This window comes from Hypomesus transpacificus, chromosome 13 (assembly GCF_021917145.1).
Source record: "Hypomesus transpacificus isolate Combined female chromosome 13, fHypTra1, whole genome shotgun sequence".
Lineage (NCBI taxonomy): Eukaryota > Metazoa > Chordata > Actinopteri > Osmeriformes > Osmeridae > Hypomesus > Hypomesus transpacificus.
In genome coordinates this window covers 6,273,696-6,297,554 of record NC_061072.1, presented here as the reverse complement: position 1 = coordinate 6,297,554, position 23,859 = coordinate 6,273,696, and the positions used below count along the sequence as shown (strand labels likewise).

The following is a 23,859-nucleotide window of genomic DNA, read 5'->3' as shown; positions in this document are numbered from 1 at the left end:
TTGGTAGATCTAAGAGACCGGAAATGGGTGTATAGGTGAATTATATTGGCAAGATAAGCAGGAGCTTGACCATGTAAAGCCCTATAGGTTATGGTACATTTTGAATTGGATCCTGTAAATTACAGGAAGCCAGTGAAGGGAGCAGAGTAGAGGAGTGATAGGAGTTTGCCTGTTTGACCTTGTAAGTATCCTAGCAGCAGCATTTTGAATGGATTGCAGATGGTGAAGAACACATTTGTTGAGTGAGAAGTGTGAGTTGCAATACAAGAGGAAATGAAGGCATGAATAAGTATCTCCAGTTCTGACTGAGAGACTATAGTCCTCAATTTACTAATGTTGCGTAAATGGAAAAAAATAGATTTGGTAAGCGATTTGAAATTACTTTCAAAAGATAGGGATTTATCAAATGTCACCCCAAGGTTCCTTAAACTAGGCTGCACCGCTGATGACAAAGGCCCAATGTTCTGCATGATCAGAGGGATAGCGCTGTCTGGCGCTATAATTCTTATTAGTTCTCTTATAAGTCTTATCTGGGTTCAACTGTAAAAAGCTTTCAGCCATCCAGTTGTTTATGGTGTCTATGCAATGTAGGAACCTTCTGAGTTTGGATGACTCATTTTGCCGGAATGTAAAATTAAGCTGAATGTCATCTGCGTAAAAGTGATAAGAGATGTTAAAATTGCATATCATCTGACCCAGAGGCAACATGTATAGGGTAAACAATAATGGGCCCAGGACTGAACCCTGTAGAACTCCACAAAACAAGGGTGAGGATGCAGGGTGGGAATCCCCAGTAGCGACATCAAAACTTCTATCTGAAAGATTGGTTTACTGTCTAGGGCCACCCCTGATATGCCCACCCATTCATGTAATCTCTTAATCATGATATTGTGGTCAACTGTGTCAAAGGCAGAGCTGAGGTCTAGAAGTACTAGCAATGAGCATAAACCTACATCAGAGGCCATCTGAAGGTCATTATAGACTCTCACAAAGGCGGTCTCAGTAGAGTGTCTCTTCCTGCTCAAGGAACTACGCAGTGCCAGACCCCCAAGGTCTGTTCGATGGCCACATCTGGCCCATGTATGTCAAACATAAGAATATCATAATATGTAATTGACACTGCATCAACTTCGCGCTATGAAACCAAACGCTTCCAAGCCCGGGGTACCATCCTCCACTTCACTAGTCTACAGACCCGCCACCTGGAAAGCAGCAAAGAAGTCAACCTTCCTTCGTGACAACAACTTACGCTTGCTGAGGACAGAGAAAAGAGAAATACACTTTGGCCAGCTGTAGAAAAAGCTTGGAAAGAGGGGAAAGCGGCTTACTTCGTCGAAGGGCGTGCCTTTATCAATGGTTCCGAAATCATCCTGCCTACATGAAGATCTGCTGCACTAACAGGTGTCTGATGTGCAGCATTTGCTGCTGTTATAGTAGTTAACACTCTCTCAGGCTTCCTTAACATGTTGCTGCTGTTGTTTGTAGTTAGCCTTTTTCAAGGGATTCTGTCATTAACATTCCAAACATCCCTACCACTCTATTGAGTTTGCACCCTTTGCCAGCTAGTTAGGGCTTAGTAATTTTAAGCTGGCCATATTTTCTTTTTGCTATTTAATTTTGGTTAAGCTTTCACACAGTTTTAAGTTCACATGATGTGCAGAGCTTGGGCTCATTTTCACCTATTTGATTTGCAGCTGCGAACCAACTAGGTCTTAGTAATTTATTTAATTGTTGATATTGTCTACAGTCTCATTGAATGCAAGGGGGTTAAGAAATGTTGTGAAGCGCAAAGCACTTTTTAATTTGGCAAACAGTTTAAGACAAGAATTTCATTCGATTACTTCTGATGCCAGGTCCTGGAGATCTCAGTGGGGTAATGACTTATGCTTTTGTAATGGCCATGAGCACTCTGCTGGAGTTATGCTTTTGTAATGGCCATGAGCACTCTGCTGGAGTTATTATTTTGAAGAATAATTTTAATGGTAGCATTAAAATTGTCTGGCGTCACTGTCTGACGACCAACGAGTCGAAGAGCAGAGACAAGGAACCGGGTGGCGACGGGGAGGCGAAGGGTTGCGCACAGCCTGTGCCGGCTGGAGGACTCACGTCCCCGCATACGTGACCTATGTAGGCTAGAGGGACGACGCCCTTGAGTCTATGTGAACAGCCTGTGCAGCTGGCTGAAGGACCGGCGTCCCCCGCGTGCATAAGTCTAGGGGCCTCATTGACTAACATTACTCCGCCCTTTCGTGTTAATTAGTGCCTCGTTCAAAGACGGGAGAAATCACCAGCATGTTACTGCCACCATGGGTGATCCGAGGAAAAAAAAAGAAGGTTCAGCGATCAGGAGATAGAAATATTGGTTCTCGAAGTTACAGCTAACATTAACATGTTACAAGGAAGAAATACACCTCTCCTCCCATCTCTTTGCGGCACACACCCACTTTCCCTTATACCCTCCCAGCAGCGGTAATCTGCGTTTTTACTCAAGTGCGCTGCCTTTGTAAATATAATTTTATGTCTTTGCCCGCTATTTTATGCCTGAAATGGGCGCAATCCTGTTAGTAAATGAGGCCCTAGGTGTGCTAAAGGGCCGACGCCCTTGAGTCTGTGTGAACAGCCTGTGCCGGCTGGAGGACCATCCTTGTGCAGCTTTTGTTGGCTGGAGGACCGAAGCCCTTGTGAAGTCATGTGCCTATGGGTATGTACGCTATAGCCAGCCTAAGCTAGAGGACGCTGTCCTGAAGTGCAATAGCCAGTCAAGGCCGGGGCTGCATAGCCCTGAATGTGCAATAGCCAGCAAAGGCCATGGGTCCGACGCCCCCATGTATGATGTTTAGCATGCGTTAGCTATAGAGGTCCGACGCCCTCATGCATTTATGAGATAACCTGAAATGTTGGAGGACCGATGCCCTCTGAATGATGTTGCGGAAGGCCTGGGATCTGCCAGCAACGGAGAGGGCATCAATGCCTGCAGACAGAGGAAGCAGTTTGCGCAAGACACAAACGTTGCCACCACCACCAGGTATTTTCAAATGCTCACCGAGAGCCATCAAGGCCGTAGCGATCTTTGGCATCGATGATGGCAGCAGCATCGGGACAAAACGTATGACATGTACGCTGACAACGACGACGCCCAACTGTGTCGGGACGCACACGACCACCTGCGACGGCGGCCATAGCAGCACCTATTCCAAAGAGGGTCCGAATACCAGCCGGTTACACCTAGCGATGACCTGTTCTAAATGTTGGCTGAAACCAAGATTGACCAGGGTTTCTCAGGGGTCACAAGATAGAATCCAGGACGCCCAATCTAAAATAGCCCTGTAAGGACAGGAAAGGACAGAAAGGACCCCTGTGCAAAAAATACGACAGTGCAAACGCCCCTAGTTGTAGTGTTAAATGTACATTTACATTGTTCATTTAGCAGACACTTTTATCCAAGGCGACTTCCAAGAGAGAGCTTTACGAAAATGCATATGTCAATGATCTTGAACAATGAGAGCCTTAAACATGCGGGTAGCCAAAACATGAAGCACACATTGTAAAAAGCAAAAAAGTGCAGATGGGAAGAACCATAAAGCATGTAGTTAAACAAGTTACAATCAAGTGTACCTGATAGGAAAGCAAGTAACGATAACATAAATTACAGCGAGTACCAGAAGTTAAATCAGTAGTCTAGTAGTCTATAGTCTACGGACCCCCCCAAAACCCTGAAGGTGCATCATACTGGAGCAATTGCGTGGAGCGACTCCGAGCCACGGCCTACGCGCCCCGTTTAGAAAGCCGCGATCCACAGAAACACTGTACAATCGGGCAGAGAGGAGCAGCCGCAACAATCGGCACGACAAGGCCTGCAACCCTCCACTAGCATGACAAGTGAATCGGCGCCCACGCAGACCAGAAAGCAGGGATGACTTATCCGCGGTTTCCTAGCCAAATGTCACTTGAAACGTGTCGCGGTAAAAATATCAACACGGGAGGCGGATTGGGCTGCTTCTACCTGAGGGACTGCTGCATAAAGCCCCTGGCGACCTGCGCTGGAGAGATGGAAGCAGCATAGAATGGGGAAAACATGGGATGGTGAGCAGTAAGAGTCACAGCCTACACGACCGTCCATAGCAATTTAGCGCAGGAGCACTGTAGGGGAGATTTTAAATTTCACCTAGAGAGAACCCAAAAACGTTATAAAGCGTGACATTTATGTGGCTAATTCAAGAGAAGTTTGCTAGAAGCGATCATTGGCAGCAACAATGCCAAATGCGACCATTTGTTCTCAGTCGACAGGAAGCAGCATGGTCAAACAAACAATTGTAGCCTACTAATGAAACGTGAGAACAGCAGAAACAGAGTAATATCCACCAGTCAATTTCACCCCAACTATGGAAGCATCCACTGACAACACGGCATCTTTTCGGGGGCACCCAAAACTACAGTCGGGCATTCAGAGCTGTGTTCGAGCACCCGCTGGGCAGATTATATTTATTGGCCAACCAGGAAAAACCCTGAACCAAGTTCGACTGAGAAATGTGGAAACCCTGGTGTACATGTACATCTTACCTTTGTAGCAAACCAGGGGACTTGAAAGCCCGATACACAATAAAATAGGTCTCAGACACTTGGCGTTACCATAAATTGTTCTTTTACTAATAGATTTCAGGGTAAGGGTAGTGGGAAAAACTTTAACTCAGGTTTATTCCCGTCCGGGGTCTGCTGTCCTTCATGGGGTGTGGTTCTGTGGGGGTAAAAGCAGAGGAAAAGGTCAGGTGGTTCCAGCCAGGCTCTTGTTTGGGCAACGCTCCTCAAGGGTTGTCTCTCTGGTCCTCTCTCCCTCCTGCGGCCTTGGGCTGGCTCCCTTTATGCCCCCCCCCCCTGATTATCTGATGGGCTCCAGGTGTGACCACTGCCATGTGCCAAGTGGCTGTAGCATTTCTACAGGCAGATAGATTCCTTCTATCACCTCCCCTAATTGAAGTCCATGTACCGCCTTCGGTGGCGGATTGGCTGGTTTGGCTCCCATGGTTTGATGCTATCCCATCTGAAACTCTAATGTTGTTTAAAGGCATACATAGGCCTCATCTTCATGAGTTGCCCTCTCTCAATCTCATTAATTCACCAGTTAGTAAGATTTGTTTCTCTTTACTCTACACATGTTTCGATACCATATGTTCTAACCTACTGGAATATGTTTGTTCATAACTTATGTTGGCGAAAGGTTTGGCTCTTTCCTCATAAATACCTATTAGTTAACAAGATCAAAGAGGTGTCTTACAAAATAATCCATCGATTTCACCCTGCAAGTCATTATTTAAAGAAATATAAAAAGGACATTGATTCCAACTGTGGCTTCTGTGGTGAGCATCCAGAATCTGTCTCACATTTGTTTTGGTACTGCTCAAGTGTAAAGACATTTTGGCAAGATACTTGCAGATTTATGGTGGACCATATTATTGCAGATTTTGTATTGTTATGGGAGAATGTGCTGTTTGGTTTCCATACTTATGATAAAAATAAGGATTTTTATTGTTATATTGTTAATTTTGTCTTATTGATGGCCAAATATCACATTCATTGATGCAAATTTACTAATAAAAAAACTATTTTGGATCTTTTACAAATAATTAGAATTATACATTCAAACCATTTTGTATTCCTTTAATGAGAAAGTTGTAAAAGCAATTGATGTATGTACTCTTTATAAGGCCTTGTTCTGTGCTGTACCCTGCCTTTATGCAATAATTTTTAATTTAAAAAAAAATAGGAGCTAGGAACAAGGCGAGCCACTGTTCTGCGCAAGACCGGACGAGCCGGAACTGGAAAGATGTGGTCCGTTTCGCGCTCTCGCTTGCCTCACTGCGCCATTGAGCCATTTTCATATAAATGAATGGGGACGCCATCTTGAAAGAGAAGCCTGGCTGCGTCTACTTGTATATAAGTCTATGCTTTCAACTGATTAATCAATTGAATGCCAAGCGTCATGTCTAGAGGAATTAAGGCACCGCTCATCACCTGGGAGACTAGTCAGGATGGAGGGAAAGATGAACGCAGCAATGTACAGGATAACGACCTTAAGCACACAGCCAAGATAACAAAGGACTGGGTTCTGGACAACTCTGTGAATGTCCTCGAGTGGCCCAGCCAGAGCCCAGGCTTGAACCCGATTGAACATCTCTGGAGAGATCTGAAAATGGCTGTGCACCTATGCTCCCCATCCAACCTGATGGAGCTTGAGAGGTCCTGCAAAGAAGAATGGGAGAAACTGCCCCAAAAAAAGGTGTGCCAAGCTTGTAGAATCAAACTCAAAAAGGCTGTAATTGCTGCCAAAGGTGCTGAAACAAAGTATTGAGCAAAAGTTGTGAATACTTATGTACATGTCATATTCTTCTTATTTTTTGCAAATCTATAAAAAAAATATGCAACAAAACTTTTTTCACTTTTTCATTATGGGATATTGTGTGTAGAATTGAGGGATTTTTTTAATCCATTTTGGAATAAGGCTGTAACATAAAAGATGAAAAAGTGAATACTTTCCAGATGAACTGCACAGTAATATACTATATCAGATACTTCTGAGAAAAAAATAATAGATCTTACTACCGGTGTTTTTAGGTCATTGTGACAGGTTTTAGCAGTATTATGTGCAAGATGGAATATCAGCTGTTGTGCAAGATGCATGTTTGTAAAGAGGACTGTTTGAAGAAAAAGTGAACACAGTGTTGAGAAATGTGTCAAACCAATTTTAAACAAACACCTTAATTGCATCATATAAAGTAAAACATTGAAAACCCTGACAAAGATAGAATAACCCTACTTTTTCACGACATATGGTTTTCCAGGCTCATATTATGGGAAAACAGGAACTGTTCTGTGCATGACCCACGCATGCCACCGTCTCTTGCCACAAATGTTTCCTATTAGCAATGCTGTTTTTTGTTATTTTTTATTTTGTTATTTGCACAACAAATCTCTTCATGGAAAATTATCTGTAGGGGAATTTTATATCAGTCAAACAACCAAACTATGTCCCTTGGTCTGATACAAGGGTAAACTGGACAGTTTACTAATATTAACTAAATATACTGAATTAATTTAGACAATTTTACTCTTGGCTAAATTATAGCAAGAGTGATGAAACTAAAGTTAAATGAAGATGATATTTAAAAACACTGCAAATACATTTAATAATTTACAAGGGAAACCATGTTACAAAATGAACATTTTAAATCTAGCTACCTCTACCCTAAGCCTAACCGACATCCTTTCTTATCAGTATATCTGATAATCAGGATAAACAGGAGGTCACACAAGAAATTCATCGAGCAAATCTTTAACATATCTGGGGGCAGGGTGGCTCTCAGCCTACAAATGATGTAGAACTTATGTTCCTAAATAAACAATACAATAACAAAATTAAGACATGATACCCCTGACAATCAGTAGCCCATGATCATGGGAAGTCAAATGATTGTCTGACTCAAGAATCGAAAATTGTTAAATGCATCAAAAATCGGAACACACCTGAAAACGTATTTTGTACGTTATTCTACAAAAACTTGTATTCTATCCTGTTTCTTGCTCACAGTGTATGTGGCTTTTCCTGAATATTGGGTAGGACCTGCCTTCCTCTCCTCCTGTCTCCCATTCTTCTCTCTTGCTTCTCTTCCTTCCCAGTTCCCTCCTTCTGCTTCCCCATAGACCCTTTCCTTTATGTGCAACACTGGCCTATCAACCCTTCCCGGTTTGTATCAGGTGAGTGTGAGACTGAGTGTTTGCATGTTTGTTAATGTCGGTGTGCACTGAACCAGAAAACTTCTATGCGTGTTTCACAGCTGGCCAAATCCCTATCCATAACAACCTCTGGCCTACTTACCTAAAAACTGTGTATTTTTCCTTTTTCCACTATAATAGTGGATGTGATTTTTTCCATGGTGGCTGATAGTCGTTCGTTATCTGTCCCAGTGAAGGGCATTCGATGGTCAAAGGCTGCAGTCAGTGTTTTGCAATGTGCCGTGTAAGGAAGGCAAAGACTAATGGTTTCCTGTGAGGATTTGAGCCCTTTCTTTTCTCTGGGGTCCAGCACAGCCATGGTATTTCCCCTCACAGATTGATTCCAGGGCTGGGCTGCTGGGACTGGGTTGTGTGTGTGTTGGTGGTTGTTTGCACATGTATGAGATTTTGTGGCAAAGCAACGAGTTGGATCATAAAGCAGTGGAATTAACCAGTTCTCTCTCCCTCTGTGGTGTGTGAACATGGTAACGTGGACACCTACAATTGCAGGCTATTCTGGTATATTATTTATTAGCTCTTTACACTAACATTTTAGTTCCATCATATTCATTCACATTTTTGATTTCTGAGCCATCACTTTCTTTGCTAATAACCACACAAGCCATGAAGCCAGTAGTGCCACACACATCCTCGGCCACTTGTCCAGAATGCTGTAACAGATGATCTGTCTGAGAACTGAGATCTGTCAGTGGCTGGTAAAAAAACAAGCAAATATAAAATCAAAAATCAAATGTTGGATTAAAATATTAAGAATTTATAGCAAGCTTGCTTGCGGTCCCATTCAAGCCTTCATGGGAAAACATACAGTTAACTTTTCCAAATGACACTGCAACATCATACGTTCAACGTTTCTTAAGCTTATCCATGAAATCATTTGTTTTGTCTCTTTTATAGAAAGAACCTTATAGGACTTTATTATTACGTAATTTTATTATTGTGTAATGTTTATTCCCGAATACAACAACAAAAAACGGAAAACATGTTCCTATTTTAATCCGTGAAGCTTCTGCTATCCTTTCGTTAATTTGTGTCAGAGCTGTAAAATTGTCCATGGAAATTCCAAACTCATGTTAGCAAATTAAAGGCTTCTTCAATCTTGTCAATGCCATGAAATCAATCTATATGGATATGTAGCTGTGGAATATCATTCTTTCTGAGAAAATGTCATCCAAGGTCCAGGTGCAGGGGCTTAATATAAAATAAAACATTTTGGGGGGGGGATGGAGGGGGGTATATTTCATCTTTAGTGGGACAGATACATTGGAGAGACAGGAAATGTAAGGGAGAGAAAAATATCCAGGAATATGCCCCAGTGGGATTCAAACCCAGTTGCATAAATGATGGGAGACACAAATCACTGGAAAACCACAGTCTTAGAAAGATAGCTTAAGTATAAATTATGATTATTTTCCTGTGGGTGTTAGGGACTTATTTTGATAGTTTTAGTTTTACAAACATCTGGAAACACATTTCTTACAACAAATGTTGTTTTAGAATTTTACTTTGTGTGTTTGTAAGCTTTTTGTCTACTGTTGTCTCACTTCAATTGCCCTTCTTTTACCAAAGGCCCTTCTTAATCTTGCCCCTCCCTCATCCTTTCTTCAGAAATCCAATGCGGACATGGAGACCAAGATGACCCTGGCAGACAGGATGAAGATTCTGCAGGAGAAGGAGGAGGCATGGAAGAGCAGGGGGAAGGGTGCTGCGAATGATTCCACCCAGTTCACTGTGGCTGGACGCATGGCAAAGAGAGGTCAGCATATCCATTTATTTAAACTTTTACTTCAGCATAGTAACTATGAGCTGTAGTAAGTAGATACATATGGTAGATAGGCATGCCATGTATAATCTACTAAATGCCATTGGCCGGGTTTCCCAGATTCGTTTAGAAGCTCTTAACGCCAAGCGCTTCTTAGGAGCGTTCTAAGAACGCTCAAGAACACTCTTAGAACGCTCCTAAGAAGCTCTTAGCGTTAAGACCTTCTTAAGAATCTGGGAAACCCGGCCATTAATAGAATACATGATTAATCATGTAATAAGGTATTCCACTGTCTTAAGAAGTTCTTACAGTTGTCACTGTACTGTATATGCGGTGTACAAAAGTGTATTGCTCTGACCTACAGCAGTATCTTACACAGTATGTATTTGTGATGGTTGTGTGACACTAGTTTGACACTTGCATGACTGTGCTTCTCATCAGGCCTTGTATCCGAGACATGCAAAGAAGAGTCTCCTTTGATCCACCTCAAGAAGTCCTCTGCTACACCTGTTAAACTGTATGAAGGTAACCATTCCTTATTATCCTGAACCTATGTAATTAAATTCTGCAAAGCTCACACAATCAAAATGTCTGAGCATAGTTTTTAAAACATATTTTCTCTTGCGGCAGAGATCTCCCATCGTACTGATGTAAAGGTGGAAGGAGACAAAAGGCTGGATAAGTTGGAGTCCTTCTTAGACAAGCTCCAAAATAAAGGTAGGTGCTTCCTGCACCAGTGTATTTCCAACATGATTGCATAACAGTTCTATTTGTGACTCTATTCCTTGAAATGGGTCCACCAAGTGGTTCAGTCAGGGGGTAGTATTAAGATAACTTAATCAACTGTGAAACAGCTGGATTTGTGAGATTACAACAAATGAGAATCCATCTTGCCTAGTTTTTTGTTTGTACCGAACCACAGTAGACCGGACCAATTGATGTCTTGTGAAGAACTACTGGCAGCTAAGGGGATGGTTGAAGTTAGCCCATGATACACAGTGATAGACAGATGGTTCATCCAGTCAAGTATTTTTTTAGTTTAGTGCTGGCCTTTTCCAAAGTTTCCAATGATGACTTCCCAGATGGTTCAGTGTAAGAAACCATCTGGCGACATCAGGTTGGTAGTAAGCATGATTTTATTGTACAGACTGGTCCTCTACGGCCATACGGTTCTGCTTTGCAACTGCTCTCTGCCCTCGAAACTCAACTGGTGGCTCTGTCTCCACATCAGTAACAGAGCCCAGGGTGGGGGCTGGGAGGGTGGAGGCTTGGACGGTGAAGGGTGGGGGCTGGGAGGGTTGGGGGTGGGAGGGTGGAAGCTTGGACAATGGGGGCTGGGAAGGGTGGAGGCTGGAATGGTGGGGGCTGAGAGGGTGGAGGGAACAACAAAAGTGCCCTGCTAACATAGATGTGGATGATGGAGGATGACGGTGGGGTTGTCAATTGATACCCCCACAGTCTCCCTCCTGAACATCTTCAACCTTTTCTATTGCTTTATGGTTTTCAGGTCAGGGATTTGTTTTACTGCCTGTGACTTCAGAACTTCATTCTTATTAGTTGTCAATGATTTGCTCTTTAAGACACTGGTCCTAACAAAGGCACTAGTCTGTTGATATGGTTTATAATAGGGGATCTACAATGTTCCCCCAGGTTTGGGACACAGCCACACATCCACCATTGAAGTGACGGCCGAGACAGAGAAAGAGGTCATGACCTTGGATGATGAGGAGACCTTTGGTCGCTTCTACAAATCTGTGTCACCTTCTGCACTCAAATCTTGCATCGTCATGGTAACTGATGAGGACCTTGGTGACATTCAAGCCAACACACCAAAGTATGTTACAGTTATTTGTTTGTCAAAAATGTTTGGGGGGTCAATTACTTAAAAGGCATGTTCATTTTACCAATATTTTTGCTCTTTGTCACATTTATCTTTTCCCCATTTGAATGTTTTTTTTTAACGTGTTTTGATGTAATTATAATTATGCAATAGTTTCCGGTGGGTCTACTATCAAAAACACCAGGGGGTCAAACATACGAAGGCGTATACGCATAACATTTCCTCTGAAACTTGCAGACGGCTGTTTCTAAACAGAGTTTTAGACAAAAAACTGAGGGTGAGAATTGGTGTACCTTTGGAAACCATAAACAGTGGGATAAGATGACACTGGGAAAGGCAAAGAGAATAAATTGTAACAGTTTACTTAGTTTACAAGAGTTATATGTTAATGTATTGATGAAGCAATTTAAACTAGAGATGGTACAATTTCTGGGAAATTGTAGGGTGTGCTTGCTTGTGTTGCTTGGTTGCAGGGGTCCGTATTTAAATTGCATTTTACAACTGATATTTCTGTATATTTTATATAAAATTGCATAGCCTACTTATTATTTATAAAGATTACATAGATTTAAAAGCATATTTTTTTCTGCTCATTTGCAACTCAAAATACTAAGAGTGAAGAGTAGAATGAAATAGTTGTCTTATCATTTCCCCTGCAAGAGGGAATGGTGATCAGCAACCTCAGTTGAATCAAAACGAATACATTTGGCTGACCGGTGTAAAAATGTACCTAATTTCTATGACTTAAACGTCATTGTAAGTTGTTCCCTTCTTGTGATATTTTCAGGCATTTAGCCTACTCATATTGCATTTATTCATTAATAAATAACCCCCTTTGAAGCTTATATTAACAACGACATTACCAGCAGTAACTATCTCAGATGGAATCGCGATTCAAATAGTACCAACCTGCTAACTGAAAGGTAAATTGTAGGCTACTACTACTACTAGACTGTCATGGTAGCGATTGCGTTGGTTGAATTTGATTTAATGTACTTGGCTGAAATGAATTATTTTCATGAACAGATTGACCAAGTTTAGGCTGTGGCAATGGAGTTCAGGTTAGTAGTCACTAGTCAGATAGTTTCACCTATTGAAAGACTTTGATTTAAGTAAGGGTAGTGCCGAACATGTGCCGCCGTTTGACTTCCTACTGTACGTACTGTAAACAGCTGTGGAGATGTTTTTTTAGCTACTAGACTAGGCTACAGTACAGCGTTGCAGTGAGCTACACTGGTTTGAAACCACAGGTAAAGATAATTTCACCAACAAATCGTTAACTTGGAATCTAATGTCATAATGAATCCTACAACGAAAATGTATTTGTGGAATATTTATTTTAATGATTGAAAACAGATGCATCATAGACCGCTGTAGTATGTGCTGCCCGGGCAACAGAGGCTAATGTCATGATGCTAATGCTTCAGTGAAATAGTAGACCACTGTTTCCGAAACTACTTCCTTATATCAGCTTATATTGTACATTAAACTTCACAATTGTGTTTCATATCACAAAGTAAAATGAGTAAATAGTTATCACCCTGGCCTCTTTGCTTGTGGCTTTTCTGCAGCTGCCTTGCAGTAAAGCAGTTAGCCTAGTTATCTCCCAGAAGTTAACGAGCTGCTAAACTAATGTTCTGCTAGAGGTAGTCACGCGATATTTCTTGATGTTAGTGACGTCAGTAGCGTCAGTGACTGTGGCTAGCAAGTTAGCCACCGTTAGCTTCACTTTGCCACAAAAACTTAATTAAAACCTAAACCGTGCAACGGAACATAAATCCCAATAGAACCAACGCAATCGTGACCAAGACAAACCTTTTGACATCGACGTTGTGTATGTAGTCCAAATATTGACTGAGCCTTAGGGGCGCAAAAATAAACATTAATAATAAATTGTAAATATATATGTGAGATAACAATGGTTTGTGCTCGCCGAAGGCAAGCACACCCCAATAATATAAATGTGAGATAACAATGGTTGTGCTCTTGCCGAAGGCAAACACACCCAGTTAATATCTCACTCTATTGCAGTTCTGACTATGAAAGAAGTTGTGTTACTTTTGGCCGAAAGTGGATGCCTAATATACAACCAATGAATTGAAATTGTGCTCATTATCGAAGGGGAAAGGTTCCCAGTTATCCACCCTGTGATGCTTCCAGTGGTGGACTGAACTCCCAGGTCAACTACACTTGACAACTACATGAGTCACTGCTGCCGTTCTGTAAAGTTAGAACCCAGCAGCGGGCTTTTTTGTCCTCCACTTGAAGTCGCATTTTTTATATATATTATCAATGTTGTAGATCTCAGCACCCACAATATTTACTGCTGCCATCATTTCTCTCCCCATGAAGCTGCTTGGCCTTGGTTATGACATCTTTAAGGTCACCAAACAAGATACTCCTCCGACTCTCTTACATTAATGATTACCTCTCATTTCACATTCCGTGTGATTTATCTTTTTTATGTCTTTTGGTTGCGTTAGCAACTTTTCTTCATAGGAATCATTTATTGTTCAGAAGATTTTCATCAATACCTTTTTCGGGAAACCAGACTAATTATTGGGGTTTCAACAACCATGCCAGTTAAAATATGGGAGTTGACGGGTGTGGACTAGGATTTAGTTGACGTGCGACTAAATAAAAAAAAAACTCAAATGTTCCCCATATGTCCCACAGAATGTCCCTGTACTTACTGTAAGTCGCTCTGGATAAGAGCGTCTTCAGGGGTCTTCAGGGACATCTTCAACCGCTCCCTTAACCTGTCTGTACTCCCCATCTGCTTCAAGAGGACCACCATTATCCCTGTGCCCAAGAACACCAAGGTCACATGTCTGAACGACTATCGCCCGATAGTCGTTCTTCAAGTGCTTCGAGCGGCTAGTCAAATCATTCATCTGCTCCTCGCTGCCCCCCACACTGGACCCTATGCAGTTTGCATACCGGTCCAACAGGTCTACAGACGATGCCATCGCTCTGACTATGCACTCCGCTCTCTCCCACCTGGACAAGGGGAATACATATGTGAGGATGCTGTTCATTGACTACAGCTCTGCATTCAACACCATCATCCTGGTCTCCAAGCTTGTGGACCTGTGACTAAGCACCTCCCTCTGCAAGTGGATCTTCCACTTCCTGACGGGGAGGCCACAGGGGGTGAGAATTGGTGACCGCACCTCATCCGTACTGATCACCAACACAGGCACCCCACAGGGCTGTGTGCTCAGCCCTCTCCTGTTCTCCTTCACCCACGACTGTGTTGCAACGCACAGCTCCAACCTCCTTGTTAAGTTTGCTGACGACACAACCATCGTGGGCCTCATCTCTGACAGTGACGAGTCAGCCTACAGTGAGGAGGTTGACACCCTGAAATCTTGGTGTCAGGACAATAACCTCTCTCTTAAAATCAGCAAGACCAAGGAGATGATTGTGGACTATAGGAGGCGGCAGGAGGAGGAGCATGCACCCCTACTCATCAATGGATCGGAAGTGGAGAAGGTCAGCTGCTTCAAGTTCCTCGGGGTGAACATCAGCAATGACCTCACCTGGTCTGTTCACACGGACAAGGTGGTCAAAGCGGCCGTAAGCGCCTCTTCTTCCTGAGGAGACTGAAGAAGTTTGGTATGGACTCAGTCATCCTCACTAACTTTTACAGATGCACTATCGAGAGCATTCTGACTGGTTGTATTACAGTGTGGTATGGGAGCTGCACAGACAGGACCGCAAGGCCCTACGAAGTGTGGTCCGTTCTGCTGAGTTCATCATCGGCAGGAAGCTCCCAGCCCTACAGGACACCTACCACACACGTTGCCTAAGGAAAGCCGGCAGGATTCTAAGAGACTGTTCCCACCCATCCTTCAGTCTCTTTACCCCGTTGCCTTCTGTCAGGTGTTACCGCAGCATCCGGTCGCGCACACGCAGACTGGACAACAGTTTCTACCCAAGGGCCATCGGGCTTCTGAATGGACACTGATATGGACATTGATTTACTGCACACTAGTCACTTATACTCTGTCACTTCAGCTACTGGTTGCACCATCAGTAACATTGCACTACTGTACCTCACTATACCTCGCCACCAGGCTCCTGTATGGTCATTGACTTAGTCACTGATCTGCAAATTTGCACTATTGCACTGTACTCCACTTAGGTTAGAATAGGTTATAGGGTTGAAACAGGTTTTATGTGCATTTAGGGTTAGTATAGTGTACTATTTATTGTTATCTGTAATTTAGGACGTTTTAGTATTAGGGTTAGTATAGTCGATTATTTAATACTATCTGTATATTTAGGAAGTTTCTCTTATTTAAGCTTAGCATAGATGTAAATTATGTTCCGTGTACTTATGTTATGTTATGCCAGGTGCTTGCGTTGTCTTGTCTTAAGAATTTCAGTGCCCAGTCTAACCTTGTGTTGTTCTGTGTACCTGACAAATAAAAGACCTGAACTTGAACTTGACTTGTCTGCTAAATGACCAAATGTAAATATGCATTCTTTTACGGATTAATTTGCACAGTTTGATTCATACAGATTACACTATTCAAAGAGCTGTTTAAAGTGGACCTATAGCCTGTGTCAGTTTGTGTGATTGTGATTTTGATTTAAGATTCATCATAAATGTATCAAAAATCATAACTGTGGGGGGATTTGGACGTTGCTGCATTTTTTTCTTTCAAATTGCATACTTATTTTTAGCATCCAATCTCCAAAGTACCTCTCCTCTGTACCTCTCTGCTATTTTCTGTGTTGCAATCAACCATACAAGTAGCCTGGCTTGTGGATCACTGTTTAAACAAGCGTTGCGTAGTTGTGGACATGGCTGGAATGACCACTTGTCTAATAGCAGGGATCTTTACTGTCCTGAAGCTATTTCATCATCAATCCCCGATTCTGCCTGTATGCAGGTTGACATCGGCAGTGACAGAACATAAGCGTGCTGTACGTCCCGCCAGGAAGAACCAAGGCTCCAGGAACCCTCTGCGTGCTCTGGCGGCTCGTAATGACATCCGACAAGTGTACAGGGAACAAAGACTCAACGTTGCTACCGTGGAAACCAAGAGGATTCAAGTAGAGAAAAGTAAGACTTCTGACAAGCTTTCACTTGATTTGCATTGGAAACTTATAAACCCAATACGTTTACACAAGAGTAATGGGTAGTAAAATAGAATGATATAAGCAGGTCAGACTCAGGAAAATCATGTCCTTGTCTTTCTCATATTTGGTTGAATATGAAAGTGGGAAACTAGTTACATTTATGTGATTACATAAAATTTGACAAACACATTTCCTAAATTAACACTCAACCTGATACCTTGCTTAATTACATGACAACAATGCTACAGTTTATTACAGTAGTTTCTCAGAGCAAAACTTGTCTTTATTAAATTAAACCTGACTGTGCTCAATGCTCTTTTGATTTGAAAGAATCAGGTTTAATCTCAGTCCAATAAATTTGTATTATGAATACACAATAGAGTTAGTATAATTAAGTTTATTTTAAAGTGATTCTATAATCTAACCACCCTCTTTTGACTCCTGTCCCAAAGTGGCAAAGCATTCCAATCTAGCAGACGCTGCTCTGGCAGGGCTGGCCAGCAAGGAGAATTTCCGCAAGGTCAACCTTCGTAGCGTCAAATCTACCGAGGTGGTGACCAACAACAGCACTTTGCCCTTCAACAAACTCATGCTCATCTGCATTAAAGGTCAGGGCATTCAAATTCCCGTGAAAACAAATCCAAAGAGTAAAAAGATTGGCACCACACCAAAAGAGTTAAATGAACACCTCCACACCAAATGAACAAACCAGCTAAATTTCACCTTAACCTTCTGACAGATCCTGAAATAGTATACTAATTATAGTACAGTAATTGATGTGCAGACAATGAGATGGGAATGAAATACATTTTCACATGAAATCTGGTATGAAATCTGTTCTGCTTGTGTTTACACATAGTAACGTGTCTGTTCCGTTTGTGTTTACACATAGTAACTGGTGTCTGTTCTATTTGTGTTTACACATAGTAACGTGTCTGTTCTGCTTGTGTTTCCACATTAACGTGTCTGTTCCATTTGTATTTACAGATAGTAACGTGTCTGTTCTGCTTGTGTTTCCACATGAACGTGTCTGTTCCGTTTGTGTTTACACATAGTAACGTGTCTGTTCCGTTTGTGTTTACACATAGTAACTGGTGTCTGTTCCGTTTGTGTTTACACATAGTAAATGGTGTCCGTTAAGTTTGTGTTTACACATAGTAACTGGTGTCTGTTTTGTTTGTGTTTACACATAGTAACTGGTGTCTGTTATGTTTGTGTTTACACATAGTAACGTGTCTGTTCCGTTTGTGTTTACAGATAGTAATTGGTGTCTGTTCCGTTTGTGTTTACACATAGTAACTGGTGTCTGTTATGTTTGTGTTTACACATAGTAACGTGTCTGTTCCGTTTGTGCTTAAATATAGTAATTGGTGTCTGTTCACTTTGTGTTTACAATAGTAATTTGTGTCAATTCTGCTCATCAGGTCGAAGACATGTACAAGTGCGTCTGGTTGAGCCTACAGCTCGTTCTCTGAACAGTGGAGACTGTTTTCTCCTCGTCACACCCAAGCACTGCTTCTTATGGAGTGGAGAGTTTGCGAACGTTATTGAGAAAGCCAAGGTACACCACATTGAATATTACCATGTTCCCTTGGATACATATACTGTATTGCACTGCATATTACAATGGTACATGGTCTAACATTTAATACACACTGGATCAGCGTTACACAATGTGAAATTGTCATACATTGTTGTAACTCTTGCTTTGTATCCACAGGCATCAGAGATGGCCTCATTTGTCCAGGCCAAGAGGGACCTGGGCTGTAAGGCTCCCCATGTGACTGTGCTGGAGGAAGGCATCAACTCTGACAACAAATGTGCCAGAGAGTTCTGGAACTTATTGGGGGGGAAGACTACATACAGAGGTACACAAAAAAAATACACAATTTCAAGAAGACAAATGTAAATTAAATAGAGATGACATACACACGATCACATGGTCTACCAACATAATGTATGGATAGGTGGAATCAGCCTCACGGCATAGGGACAGCCCAATCTCTCTAGCATGGTGCCCGTCCATCATCATGTGATATTTAAACCAAATACATTACAACTCCTGCTGGTGGAGATCTGCTGTTTAGTATGGACACTCCAAACCAAAACTTCTATCGTACACACACTGACAGTTTACAGCAATTATGCCCCTTTTATCCAAGCTACACCATACTATAACACATAGCACAACATTCCATCCCTTTAAGATGTCATCTGTAACAGTGTTCCAGAATGTCCAGGCAGTCAGATAACCACTGGACACGCATACGATACAGATTGTAATTGATGCAGTAACTTCCGTCTTTAAGAACATCTGTATAGATACATACACCGTAAATATGATCACTCAAGCAGTTAATTTTTTCACAGAGTGGAAGTTAGGTGGCTGGAGTAGTTTTGCATCCACACAGACTACATTCATAGGATCATGTACTATATGATCATGTGCAATACTGCTTATCTGACTGTTCCTCACCAGGTGCTGGGGAGCCAGAGGAAGATGAGCTCTATGAAAGTGGTGTCCTTGACTCCACTGGGGTTTACAAACTACAGGAGGACAAACTGGTTCCACATGAAGAGGCCTGGGCCTCAGTTCCCAGTGTCTCACTGCTCAACTCTAAAGAGGTGTGTGTGTGTGTGTGTGTGTGTGTGTGTGTGTGTGTGTGTGAGTGAGTGCAGTGTTTCCCACAGATTAGAAATCTAATTGTGGCGGGGAGGGGGTGGGGGTTGTCAGACCGGGGGGGGGGGGGGGGGTCATAATAATTCCTTAGTTAATAATTCGTTACACAGTTAATTTGTTAATAATTTGTTACATTAAATATTAATCCAAAATGATTCACACCTTCACAAATTAACAACAACTAACATATCATTTCTGCATTATGCATGTAGCAACGCTAGTGCTAAACAACTATTTAACTGGTCGGCTCCATGACGCCGAATAAGTAGCTAGCTCTTGAGACTTCTCACCAAAAGAACGAAGGGGAAACTTCGAGTACTGTAAGTCGCTCTGGATAAGAGCGTCTGCTAAATGACTAAATGTAAATGTGAGTAAGGTACCTAGCGAAAAGTAGCCTCAACTTTCCTCGACTTTTAGCTACGGCACTAATGCTGAAGGCTCGCTGATATAGCTGTCGGTCTTACTAGAACGGCATATGTATGCATTGTTGCTAACGTGTGCTGACGTTGTGACTGTGTGCATATGTGGAAAAGACGCATGAGTGACAGAGAGACGGAGGAGAGCAGGGGAAAGGGAATGCAGCTGAACGAATACGCTGCGTGTTTTAACCTAAATAGCGATTAAAAAAAAGTTTTACGAAACGCAATGTGTGGCGGCCAGTGTTGATTTTGTGGCGCACCGCCACAAATTAGTCTGTGTGGGAAAGACTGGAGTGAGTGAGAGAGAGAGAGAGAGAGACAGAGAGACAGAGAGACAGAGCAATTTAAGAATAACATTCTGGCAATTTTGTTTGTATTTTCTCCTGTACAGGTGTTGGTTTTTGACTTTGGAAGCGAGGTGTATGTGTGGCATGGGAAAGACGTCTCCCTAGGGGACAGGAAGATGGCTGTCAAATTAGCCAAGCAGTTGTACAGCGGTTCCTATGACTACAGCAGCTGCAGGGTCAATCCCCTGGATGCCTCCTCAGACAACACATGTGCCCCTCAGTGAGTCTCTCGTAGAACCTCCTCTTTTCACTACACTGTCCGAACATTGGAAATGTGCCAAATAAATGTTCTCTTATGTGTGTCCTTTATATGACTAGTGCACAGTTCCTGTGATCAGTCGGTGATTAAGATGCCAGTGAAACACACAAATACAGATTACTTGAACTATAGAGTGCACAGTGCCCGTGATAAGATTGGTGGCACACACAGATTCCTGGAATTATAGATAGGGCACAGTGCCGTGATGCAGCTGGTGATGACAGTTCCTCTCAGTGGCTTTGGTACCTATATTTCTCCGGTCACAATTTAAAGGATCTGTAATCTCTGAAGTACTTGTTCAACATCCACATCATCTATTCCAGTCACTTAGGCACGTCATAAAAGCAATTTATCATTATTTAAAACAAATTGCCAATGCTCTGGTTCATTCATCCAATGATTATGTAGCCTAAGTGGTGTTTGCTATGTGTATATTAATGTTTGTATTATGTAGTATTGTAAATAGTCTGGCATTTTCTATATCGCATTCTCATAAATATGACATGCAACTGACTGAGGAGACAACATTTGTATGAACATTGTTCGTGTCGCTATATCCACGCCTTAAGAAACCGACCAAGGAGGCTAAAGTGGTAGGAATTGTGCCCATGTCCGTCGTGCTGGTTACTACAATGCCGTAGTTGACTTGGTGTTGAGAGTTTTGTACACATTTGCAATGTGCAAGTAGTTTTGACTAGCCTGACGTTGTCATACTCATAATTCTAGTCAGAATATGAGTCTGATAACTCTCTGTTGGGCTGTGACTATGTGGCGTGTTTCAACTGAACTCGTAAAACAAATGCCTTTTCGCTCAATTGGATAGACCTACAACCAATCAGAGCAACGTAATATGTTGTTTGTTGAAAACAAATGCAACCCAAGCGCTCTTTGGTGACGTGGTTGATTACGTTACTGTTGATCATCTGTTCATCATCGTATAAAGCCCGCCCTGACAATTCCATTGGTCCGAACAGCTCCTGTTCGGGTATAGTTTTTCCGCAACCGAGTACTCCAGACCCAACTTCCTGACCAAATGTTTTTGTGAGCAGGGCTAAATTGGGCTGGCAGCCAGTTTTGACATCAGTTACACATAATTAATGTAACAAAATTCACTGATCTTTACGGAAAGTATCCACTTTATATTGTTGTTAGCTAGCCAGCATTTCATCCATAAAGGAAACCCTTTCAAAGCAGCTGATTGGATGTTTAATGCTAGCAATCAGCACTGCAAACTAATTGTTGCTAATAGCCCCAGCTATACTTAGTGAAATAAACCATCCACTTTAAATATTGTATTTTTTTTAATTATCTTGCCAGTATTTCATCAGTAAAATATTCTTAGATTTTTGTATTGCACTGACATTAATATTGTTCCTTTGCTTGTTTTCGGCTCATTATAACCATATCATCTTGCTGTTTGCTCGCAAGAGCTATCTTAGTACAGCTCAGCCAACTCAACATGGCTGAGTGTTGAGAGCAAAGAGGACAAAACTGGAAGCAAATAAAAAATGTAAATGTTGAAATGCTTATCCAAACAACATAAATCGCGTCAATGTACTCTGCTGGATTATAAAAAGGACACGTGCAAAATAAAAACTTTGCAGAGTTCCTGGTTCCGAGATAATTGTTGGAAACTCGCTGCCTTAAACTCACAGGTTCTGTCTTTATAAACACAAAGGTTTGGTCAATACAGGCCCTCTCTGAATGGCTCCTCCCAAGGTTTCGGAATTTTTTTTCTCCCGTTGGGAGTTTTTCTGGGAGTTTTTCCTTGTCTTCCTTGAGGGTTTAGGTTGGTTGAGGGGCAGTTCTATGGGCGTATGTGAAGCCATCTGTGACATGCTTGCGTGTAAAAAGGGCTATACAAAAACATTTGATTTGATTTGACTCAGTTGCGCTTCTGTTGAACTGCATATTTTACTGTTACATCCAATATGTCTTCTATGGATATGTATCCGTAATACTATATGTACTACATAACTATAGTATGTAATGTATGTACCTCAGGCAGGCAGGATTAACTCTAGTATATATATGTATGTCAGGCAGGGTTAACTCTAGTATATGTGTGTATCTCAGGCAGGGTTAACTCTAGTATAAGTGTGTATCTCAGGCAGGGTTAACTCTAGTATAAGTGTGTATCTCAGGCAGGGTTAACTCTAGTATAAGTGTGTATCTCAGGCAGGGTTAACTGTGGTATACAGTACCAGTCAAAATTTGGACACATGGAATTGGAAAATGTGTCAATTTTTGACTGGTACTGTACGTGATGTGAACAACGTGATACGTTGCCAACCTGTGTTTTGCTTGTGTGTGTGCATGTGTATCTGTATGTGTATCTATGTGTGTGTGTGTGTATGTATGTGTGTGTATTTGTGTGTGTATCTTTAAGTGTATCCGTGTGTGTATGTGTGTGTATCTGTATGTGTATCTGTGTTTGTGTGTATTTGTGTGTGTACGTGTATTTGGACACATTTTCCCTTGTGTCCAAACTTTTGACTGGTACTGTATACAGGTCCTTCTCAAAAAATTAGCATATTGTGATAATGTTCATTATTTTCCATAATGTAATGATAAAAATTAAACTTTCATATATTTTAGATTCATTGCACACCAACTGAAATATTTCAGGTCTCTTATTGTTTTAATACTGATGATTTTGGCATACAGCTCATGAAAACCCCAAATTCCTATCTCAAAAAATTAGCATATCATGAAAAGGGTCTCTAAACGAGCTATTAACCTAATCATCTGAATCAACTAATTAACTCTAAACACCTGCAAAAGATTCCTGAGGCTTTTAAAAACTCCCAGCCTGTTTCATTACTCAAAACCGCAATCATGGGTAAGACTGCCGACCTGACTGCTGTCCAGAAGGCCATCATTGACTAACTCAAGCAAGAGGGTAAGACACAGAAAGAAATTTCTGAACAAATAGGCTGTTCCCAGAGTGCTGTATCAAGGCACCTCAGTGGGAAGTCTGTGGGAAGGAAAAAGTGTGGCAAAAAACGCTGCACAACGAGAAGAGGTGACCGGACCCTGAGGAAGATTGTGGAGAAGGACCGATTCCAGACCTTGGGGGACCTGCGGAAGCAGTGGACTGAGTCTGGAGTAGAAACATCCAGAGCCACCGTGCACAGGCGTGTGCAGGAAATGGGCTACAGGTGCCGCATTCCCCAGGTCAAGCCACTTTTGAACCAGAAACAGCGGCAGAAGCGCCTGACCTGGGCTACAGAGAAGCAGCACTGGACTGTTGCTCAGTGGTCCAAAGTACTTTTTTCGGATGAAAGCAAATGTTGCATATCATTCGGAAATCAAGGTGCCAGAGTCTGGAGGAAGACTGGGGAGAAGGAAATGCCAAAATGCCTGAAGTCCAGTGTCAAGTACCCACAGTCAGTGATGGTCTGGGGTGCCATGTCAGCTGCTGGTGTTGGTCCACTGTGTTTTATCAAGGGCAGGGTCAATGCAGCTAGCAATCAGGAGATTTTGGAGCACTTCATGCTTCCATCTGCTGAAAAGCTTTATGGAGATGAAGATTTCATTTTTCAGCACGACCTGGCACCTGCTCACAGTGCCAAAACCACTGGTAAATGGTTTACTGACCATGGTATTACTGTGCTCAATTGGCCTGCCAACTCTCCTGACCTGAACCCCATAGAGAATCTGTGGGATATTGTGA

General features: G+C 42.1%; 1 protein-coding gene across 8 annotated transcripts in view; it reads left to right on the top strand.

Moving 5' to 3' along the window:
• Nucleotides 1-23,859, top strand: part of svild (supervillin d) — a 106,451-nt gene that overhangs the window by 34,610 nt on the left and 47,982 nt on the right. For all 8 annotated transcript variants that reach the window (XM_047032330.1, XM_047032326.1, XM_047032327.1 and 5 more), the window contains 10 exons: nt 9,394-9,541; nt 9,989-10,072; nt 10,178-10,264; nt 11,198-11,381; nt 16,289-16,461; nt 16,931-17,086; nt 17,903-18,039; nt 18,199-18,346; nt 18,958-19,103; nt 19,969-20,144. In XM_047032330.1, the coding sequence (XP_046888286.1) occupies nt 9,394-9,541; nt 9,989-10,072; nt 10,178-10,264; nt 11,198-11,381; nt 16,289-16,461; nt 16,931-17,086; nt 17,903-18,039; nt 18,199-18,346; nt 18,958-19,103; nt 19,969-20,144 (1,439 nt within the window). The remainder of the gene's footprint in view (nt 1-9,393; nt 9,542-9,988; nt 10,073-10,177; nt 10,265-11,197; nt 11,382-16,288; nt 16,462-16,930; nt 17,087-17,902; nt 18,040-18,198; nt 18,347-18,957; nt 19,104-19,968; nt 20,145-23,859) is intronic.